Here is a 9,373-nt window from a genome sequence, read left to right as displayed (position 1 = left end):
TAATAAGAAAATATGTTTGTTTACCTGTATGTCATACAGCCATTACCTAACAGAACCATGAAGTGTTAAATTATTGAATTAACATCAAGGGAATTATTTTAGCGCAATAGTTCAGCTGCAGAAAAAAAAAAAAAAAAAAAAGTATAAACTGTTTTAATAATGGTTATATCAAATAAAAACATTTCAGGTAAACAAATTATTTCCCTCAGTCTAATTTAGACATTTGACTTCAAGAGACTCACTTCACACACTCAACATTACAGATACACACTCCATCAGACTGAACATCACTCAAGCCTCACACACTCTCAACATCAGACACTACACACACCACATACAGACGCTCACAATAAACACAACACCATACACACAATTAACGTCAGACACTCACAATATCAACACCACAGACACACTCAACGTCAGACACATAATATCACTCAAATCACAGACATACACACAATAACACTCGTCATTGACACACAATCACTTAAGTCACAGATACAAAATGTCACTCACAAACAACGTCAGACACACACAGGCACTCAAGTCAGACACGCACACGTGGTCATTTTGTATCAAACTTTTATTGTTTAATTGGTGGTAGAATCAGCTTCTACATTTTCCAGATTTCAATAAATAACTTTGCATATCACATGTAATTTACCCAGAACCCCCTCCGTCCCTCCCCTCCCAGAACTGCCTGAGAATAGCAGCATCGAGCCTCAAACCAGGCTGACTAAATCTCCACCGGAGTGAAGAGAACACAAGAAAACAAATGCAACTCTCGTAACGCATCCCACAAGTCTTTCCCGAAGAGATTCGTGGCTTCACGGCCGCGCGGTTCGTACAAAAAAAGTCCAATATGTACACCTGTGCCACACTGGGAGAAGTGCTCTTCTTTAGTCATCGTCCTGTTTCCAGTCCAAATACCTAAACTCTTAGAGCAAGATGCATTTACTAGATGACACGAAATGAGATTCTCTTTGTTGAAAATAAAATCTAAATTAAGTGAGTTTTTGCTTAAAACAGGCAAAGTGATCTGCCAATGTTTCTGTTTGAAACAAGATTAAGATTATTTCTCTCACCCCATTGGTACACGTCACTTGTTTATAGCAAAAACTCACTTCATTTTGTCCTTATCTAGTAAATGCATCTTGATGTAAGAGTCGATATTTAGACAGGAAACGAGACAAAAAGACTAAGTAAGAGCATTTTTTTCGCCGGTGCACTTCTATAGGCGCGATGGCAGAAATGTGACGATCTACAACTCGTCCTTTTCGGCCTGTTCCTCGCCCTCTTCAGGAGGCGGGCCGCCCGCGCTGCCGTAAAGCTTGCTCACGATTGGCTGCACGATCTCCTCCAGCTCCTTCTTCTTGGCCTGGAAGTCCTCAAGCTCTGCGTCCTGATGGGACTCCAGCCATTCGATCTTCTCCTCCACAGCCTTCTCGATGGCCTCCTTGTCCTCGGAGGACAGTTTTCCGCCCAGCTTCTCCTTATCTCCGATCTGGTTCTTCAGGGAGTAGGCGTAGCTCTCCAGCTCGTTTCGGGAGTCGATGCGCTCCTTCAGCTTCTTGTCCTCGTCGGCGAATCGCTCTGCCTCAGTCACCATGCGCTCGATGTCCTCGGGGGTCAGGCGGTTCTGGTCGTTTGTGATGGTGATTTTGTTCTTGTTTCCAGTGCCTTTATCTTCTGCCGTAACGCGGAGGATGCCGTTAACGTCGATCTCGAACGTGACCTCGATCTGAGGGACGCCGCGGGGGGCGGGGGGGATGCCCGTCAGGTCAAAGGTCCCCAGGAGATGGTTGTCTTTGGTCAGGGGACGCTCGCCTGGAAAGGGACAGAAAGAGAGAATGAGAAAGGATTCTGAAGTAGGCATGAACGATTCAGTGATTTAATGACTCTTTAAGGGAGTCAAATGCTTAGTAATTGAATCATTCATTCAAATGACTGATTCACTTAGGAACTGATGACTCCCTCATTAAGAGCATAGACTGTAAAAAAATATGGACGTAGTGTCCGTGACGTCACCCATAGGATTCTGATAAGCCGTTCTGAAGCTTAAAGTAGGGGCGAGCTGGGCGTTGCCATCTTGTGAGCGAGTCATCGCGAGTCACTCCCAGATAACAGAAAATGAGCAAAAAGGCGGGATGTGCGCGGAGCTGAGGTGACGCAATGACTATAGACGGCGGATAAATGGCTATCCACTTGTAACCACGCCCTTAATTATGCAGAACCTTAAGGCTTTATATAACGTAAACGAATGAATTATAAAAAAATTCACCCCCTCAGAGTTGTCATGAAGATAACATTAGCCTTATAAGCCAAAACCACAATTTGTACCAGGCTGTAAACATGTTTTTTTCTGCTTTAATTTGAGAATTTTAACATGGGGCTCAATGAGATTCTGCTCCTTCTGGAGCCTGTCCCTAGTGGCCAGTTGAGGAATTGCAGTTTACATTACTTCCGTATTGGCTTCAAGAGAGATCGCGGGAGGTTGCCGCTTGATTAAGAGTCAAATGCTTAATTCATCTCCTACAAGCTGTCTTTATTTTTTTGGTTTGGTTGTGTTAAATAAATAAAGACTTCAATTACTACAAAAAACAAAAAGTCAAATGCCTAGTTCCTGAACGAATCAATCGCTTGAATGATTAAATGACTGACGACTCGCTCATTAAGAGTGTCAAATGCTTAGTTCCTGAACGAATTGGTCGTTTCAACGAATGAATGACTGACGACTCCATTGAGAGTCAAAAGCTTAGTTCCTGAACGAACCAGTCATTTGAACGATTAAATGATTCACTCATTGAGAGAGTCAAAAGCTTAGTTCCTGAACGAACCAGTCATTTGAATGATTAAATGTCTCGCCCATTAAGAGAGTCAAATGCTTAGTTCCTGAACGAATCATTTCCAACTCCATGACTTGCTGCGGTTTTAATTTCACATTTGAAGTGTCTTAGTTTAAATCATTACAAAATATCAGTACTCAGCGTTTTGTGTTTTAAAACATCAATATCACTCAGATTAAAGACACCTTTTGAAACCGTCGTAATGTTTCATGTATTGGAGTGGTTCTGATGTGAGGCTCACCTTCATAAACTTTGATGGTGACGGTCGGCTGGTTGTCGGATGCGGTGGAGAAGATTTGGGATTTCTTGGTGGGCACGACGGTGTTCCTGGGAATCAGTTTGGTCATCACTCCTCCAACAGTCTCAATGCCCAGGGTCAAAGGGCACACGTCCAGAAGCACCAGGTCACCTGATCAACAGGATTAGGTGGTTAGTATTAGTTCACCCAAAAACAAACAGAACAAAAAGTATTAAATTGTGTGATTAATTCCTCCTGTGGTTGGCCAGCCGTCAGACCTCCGCTCATCTTCACACACAGATGAAGATATTAGTGTTGAAATCCGATGGCTCAGAAAGGCCTTCATTGACACCAATGTCATTTCCTCTCTCAAGACCCATAAAGGCACTAAAGACGTCGTTACAAAGCCCATCTCACTACAGCGGCTCTACAATCATTGATGAAGAGGCCAGAATAGAGTTAGTGCGCAAAAACACTAAATAACGACTTATATAGTGATGGCCGATTTCAGAACAAAGCTTCGAACCGTTACGAGTCCCTGAATCGATTTATGATTTGGATCGCGTGTCAAACTGCTGAATTGATTCACTGACTCATAACGGTTCGAAGCTTTGTTCTGAAATCGGCCATCACTATATAAGTCGTTATTTAGTGTTTTTGCGCACTAACTCTATTCTGGCCTCTTCATAAATGATTGTAGAGCCGCTGTAGTGAGATGGGCTTTGTAACGACGTCTTTAGTGCCTTTATGGGTCTTGAGAGAGGAAATGACATTGGTGTCAATGAAGGCCTTTCTGAGCCATTGGATTTCAACACTAATATCTTCATCTGTGTGTGAAGATGAGCGGAGGTCTGACGACTGGCCAACCACAGGAGGAATTAATGACTGATTAAAACTAACCCTTTGACCACCTCGCTCTCTCTCAAAAGAAAAAAAGGGTGGTTTAACTGCAAATCATAACCCTGATTATTTGGGTCAATAGTGACGGCTCTTGACTCACCGGTTTCCTCCTCTCCGGACAGAACTCCGGCCTGCACCGCCGCTCCGTACGCCACGGCCTCATCCGGATTAATCCCGCGGGATGGCTCTTTTCCGTTGAAGAACTCCTTCACCAGCTGCTGGATTTTGGGGATACGAGTGGATCCGCCCACCAGCACGATCTCATCGATATCCGGCTTCTTCAGGTCCGAATCCTCCAGGACCTTCTGCACTGGCTTCATGGTGGAGCGGAACAGATCCTGCCCAAACACACACACCGTTACTTCAGGATCAATATTACAGCACTTATTCATATTTGAAGTTATGGTTTAAAAATTTGAACAGGCTAATTTAGAAGCTAGATACTTTATTTGTAATATTTCCATTTAGTCTATCATATCTTAATTCATACAGACATAAACTAAGAGTCCTCATCTTAAAGATAGTGAACCAGATGAACGTGTGTGTGTGTGTGTGATGAGTAGGTTTAGGGCTAGGGGCAGTGTAAGGGGATAGAAAATACAGTTTGTACAGTAGAAAAATCATTACGCCTATGGAATGTCCCCACATTTCACAAAAACAAATGTGTGTGTGAGAGAATGTGTTCTCACCATGTTAAGCTCCTCAAACTTGGCACGGGTCAGCGTTTCGGAGAAATCCTCGCCCTCGAAGAAGGACTCGATCTCGATGCGGGCCTGATGTTGAGCAGACAGCGCCCTCTTGGCCTTCTCCACCTCACGCCTCAGCTTCTGCACGGCCCGGTTGTCCTTTCGCACGTCCTTGCCGGTCTTCTTCTTGTAGAGCTTGATGAAATGCTCCATGACGCGCTGGTCGAAGTCTTCTCCGCCCAGGTGAGTGTCTCCATTGGTCGCCACAACCTCAAACACGCCGTTATCGATGGTCAGCAGGGACACGTCGAAAGTCCCGCCCCCCAGATCGAACACCAGGATGTTCTTCTCTCCATCCTTCTTGTCCAATCCGTACGCAATGGCGGCCGCCGTTCTATCAAGAGCAACAATCGGGTTACAAACAAATACATTTAAATAAATAAATAAATAAATAAAGTGCAATGGTTCGGCTCTTACGGCTCATTGATGATCCTCATGACGTTCAGGCCGGCGATGGTTCCGGCGTCTTTGGTGGCCTGGCGCTGGGCGTCATTAAAGTAGGCAGGAACGGTGACCACAGCGTGTGTGACCTTTTAATAAAATAAAGCAAAACGGAGTTGGATGTTTGGTTTCACCACCACACTGGTAGTCAATAAATCCATTTAAAAAATAAAGCACAAAAAAAAAAAAATTACGCTTGATAATTTCGTCAACCACGATATTTTCCATCTGCATGTCTGTTTTCCTCGCATCTCGCTGATGGAGCGCGCCTCGATTCGTCTGGAACTCATGGCTCGGGCACGGAGCCGCAAGCAAAGTTACAAAATGTATAGTGCACACCACCAGCGAAATGGGGACTCGCGTCGAGTGTAAACGAGGCTTAAAGGTGCACTATGTAGCATTTTTGCAGTAAAATATCCAAAAACCACTAGGCCGGTGTTATATATTTTGTTCAGTTGAGTACCTACAATATCCCAGATGTTTCCAACTATTTGTAAATTGTGAGAAAATTGCTATTTTAACTGAGGACCGGGACGTTTCAGCATAGTTTGAGGGAGTCGCCTGTCAATCGTGTCATATCTGCGCTATCCTCGGCTTTTATTTGGCAGGAGCGCTTTACTCTTAGCAGTGTGAACAAGTGAACGCACGGAGTAACGTCACAACATCGTTTTAAACACACTTAAATGTATCTAATATGATAAACAGAGCTGCGTTACCTCATAATCATAACCGGAAGAGCGGATCAGTGCAGGCGACCGGCGACTGTGTCCCGTCTCGTCATAATAAAAGTCCCGGTATTCGCGAGGCGGGTATTTGTTTAACAATCGCTCCAGCTCCATGCTCAGCTCCTCAACACTCGCTCCTGCTCTGCTTTACACTACAGTAACGTTAATAACTGCATGCATGAACATGATTTCTGCCCGAGTCCTATTTTCTACCGGCTGTGATGAGAAGACCACATCTCCCAAGATGCTGCGCTCACACTTTGCGTCATCAAACTACGATTTGTTTTGAATAGGCGCCCTCCAGTGGACGAAAGCTGCATAGTGCACCTTTAAAGCTACACTGAAGTTTGATCAATTAAATTCTTCAGTTCAATCTTTGTGTGCTAAAATAGGCACATACGTTCCTGTAGAGATGGCAACACCTTCTCCTTCAATAAATGCAAAGCATGTCAATGTCTCTCTCGCCGTATCAATCTCACCTCGCGTTCCTCAGAGATGGTCAAGTTCAGTTGGTGCATGATTACATGACTTTTTATTAATACCATCCTGAATTGTGAAAAATTAAGCTATACATCATATGCTGAAGTAAATTTCTGGAGTGTTAACGATTAAAAGAAAAAACAATCGTACAGAACTGAAAACTGTGATATGAAGCGAACTGTAGGTTTGTGAACCGTGTCACCCCTAATAAGACCCTCATCCATTGCTTTTGTTTATATATTTATAATGTTTTCAGTGTTAAATAGTCTTTAGAAATGCAAGTTTATTGATCTTTGAGAAGGTGTACCTGCATTACGTCATTATCATAGATGAAAGTGGTCTCAGAACGACAATATTATTGTTTATCGCAATAACCCCTTGGCTGATTTATAGTCCTGCAAAATGTGTTATCGTGACAGGCTGAACTAGCGGTAAAAAGCAGACGGTACCTTCTTTCCCAGGTACGCCTCTGCGGTTTCCTTCATTTTAGTCAGAACCATGGCGGAGATTTCCTCAGGGGCAAACGTCTTCATCTGGCCTGAGCCGATGTCCAGCTGGATGTGAGGCTTGTTCTTCTTCTCAATGACCTGGAAGACAGAAAGCAGGAGGATCAACTAAGGGCTGTGCGATATTTGTTATTTTAATCTATACACAGATACATAAAGCTAGTTCAAGTTCAAGTTATTCAGTTATTACTCTTTTTCTTTTGTTGTTTAACAGACAGCAGCAGGTTTACTGTAATGTTAGCAGGTTTACTGTAGTACTATCAGGGTTATTGTAGTATTACTGCACTACTATCAGGGTTATTGTAGTATTACTGCATTAGCAGGTTTACTGTAGTATTAGCTGGTTTACCGTATTCAGGTTTCCTGTATTAGCCACCTGTCACTTTAAGAGCTAATGCACGGATCCTATTGACACATTCGGTTCCTTTCCTCAACTGAAATCATTCATTAAAAACCATAACCAACTGGATTTACATAGTAGCCTATTAAAGTCATTCAGATATTGCGTGCCGGTGTGATATTTCGATACGTCGCCCAGCCCTAAGATGAAGGGATGCATGGCACCAGCGGTTCTCACCTTAAAGGGGAAGTACTTGATGTCCTGCTGGATGGAAGAGTCGCCCCATGTGCGGCCAATCATCCGCTTGGCGTCGAACACGGTGTTCTCGGGGTTAGAGGTCAGCTGGTTCTTGGCGGCGTCGCCGATGAGCCGCTCGCCCTCACTGGTGAAGGCCACGTATGACGGAGTGATGCGGTTTCCCTGGTCGTTAGCGATGATCTCAACACGGCCGTTCTTATACACGCCAACACTGAGGAAACAACGTAACGAGGTTATTATACAGCAGAGGAACGCTATAAAGCATTATATAAAAATGTTTTATATAATGCATTATATATATATATATAAAATGCATGCATTTAATACACAACTGTTAAATGTATTTGGATTGATTTTTCTTGTCTTGTAAATCAGGGATGTGAATGCCTCTGCATATGAACTCAAACTCACCATGAGTAGGTTGTCCCAAGGTCTATTCCCACCACTGTCCCAACACTTTCCTTCTTATCATCATCTTCGGCAAACACACTGCCGGCCACCAGCAAAAACAGGCAAAGGACTCGCATTGTGCCGTAGATCTGGTGTCAAACCTCCACCAATGTCTGTAAAGAACGCATCAAAAATTAGTGTCAAACATCAGGTACATCATAAAGTAAAGCTCAGTCACTGCTGGGACAGTTAAAATAAAGCAGCACATCTTCATGAAATTACTCAAGACAGGAGAAATCATAATTATATTAGGATATAATAACCAGAATTGCATGAATGGATGGATTGAGTTCACCTGCAGCTCAAATACAAATAATCTGATCACTAAAATGCATGATTAAATGACATGTATAACCCTGAAGCCAGCCATGCATACAAAATTGGCAATTTTTCTAATGCCAAAAATCATTAGGATATTAAGATCATGTTCCATGAAGATATATAGTAAATGTCATGCCATAAATATATTATTAGTAGTAATATGCATTGCTGAGGACTTCATTTGAACAACGTTAAAGGAGATTTTCTCCATATTTAGATGTTTTTGCACCCTCAGATTCTCCAAATATTGCCCAATCCTAACAAACCATACATCAATAGAAAGATTATTTAACCAGATTTTCATGATTTATACAGCTCAATAAAATAAAAATACCCTTATGACCATTTTCCAAAAGAGAAAATATGTAACAACCTCGTGGTGCATCAAACACTCATTTACACAATTAATTCCGAACATTAATATACATTTAGATGCCGTTTACATTAAAAACAAAACATTTACATAATCAAGCCCCATTTTAAGATGAAGACAGACATTTAGTTCCGCTTATCTCGCCGGTTAAACACGGGTTAGTGTTATTTAAAGCGTAATATAAACAGATGTAGGTCTTACCTGATAAAGCAGTAATCAGCAGTTATAAAGCTGTAATCTCAAGCGCGTTAATGAGCGTCTGTCGTGTTTTTTCTCTGTGTTTCTCGTGCTTTCTGTCGGTCTCAAATGTAACTCATGGCGCTGCGCTCGCCTGTATATAAGCCGTCACCGCTTCCCCGTCGTGGAGCCTCGCCATTGGCCGGAGAGCATCTCGTTGGAAGGCGCTCATTGGCTGAGCGTTGCACGCTGGCTGATGCTGATTTGCACACGTACTGGTGACGGTGACGTCACGACACGAGGCGCTCTAAAGCTATTTCATTGGCTCGTGGGAGTGTCAATCAAATCTGTGAAGGTTCTGGACGGAGGCGGGTCGCATTTTGAACCAGGCCAAAAATCAAAAACTCACGATTAAACACCCAATTTTACCCACGTATACTCATTAGCATGATAATATACTGTTCTCAAAATAAGCAATTTGTGCTTTATAGGAAAATTAAAGACTTAAGATGCATTTTTGTAAGGTTTCTACCCAAGTACCGGTACTGCTGAATGGGCTGATGTTTAGTGGG

General features: G+C 42.8%; 1 protein-coding gene across 1 annotated transcript; it reads right to left on the bottom strand.

Annotated features, from left to right (window-relative positions):
• Positions 1 to 565: 565 nt before the first annotated feature.
• On the bottom strand, positions 566 to 8,984 carry hspa5 (heat shock protein 5). Its single transcript, XM_067439776.1, has 9 exons — positions 8,826 to 8,984; positions 7,892 to 8,043; positions 7,460 to 7,691; positions 6,826 to 6,963; positions 5,148 to 5,260; positions 4,674 to 5,064; positions 4,085 to 4,322; positions 3,088 to 3,255; positions 566 to 1,827 (listed from the first exon to the last, which is right to left on the bottom strand). The coding sequence occupies exons 2-9, from the start codon at positions 8,005 to 8,007 to the stop codon at positions 1,262 to 1,264; spliced, it is 1,962 nt and encodes a 653-aa protein (XP_067295877.1). The 5' UTR covers positions 8,008 to 8,043; positions 8,826 to 8,984; the 3' UTR covers positions 566 to 1,261.
• Positions 8,985 to 9,373: the final 389 nt, after the last annotated feature.

The sequence above is a fragment of the Pseudorasbora parva genome, chromosome 3 (genome assembly GCF_024679245.1).
Source record: "Pseudorasbora parva isolate DD20220531a chromosome 3, ASM2467924v1, whole genome shotgun sequence".
Taxonomy (NCBI): Eukaryota; Metazoa; Chordata; class Actinopteri; order Cypriniformes; family Gobionidae; genus Pseudorasbora; species Pseudorasbora parva.
Note: the sequence above shows the minus strand (reverse complement) of the source record. Positions and strands in the feature narration are given on the sequence as shown.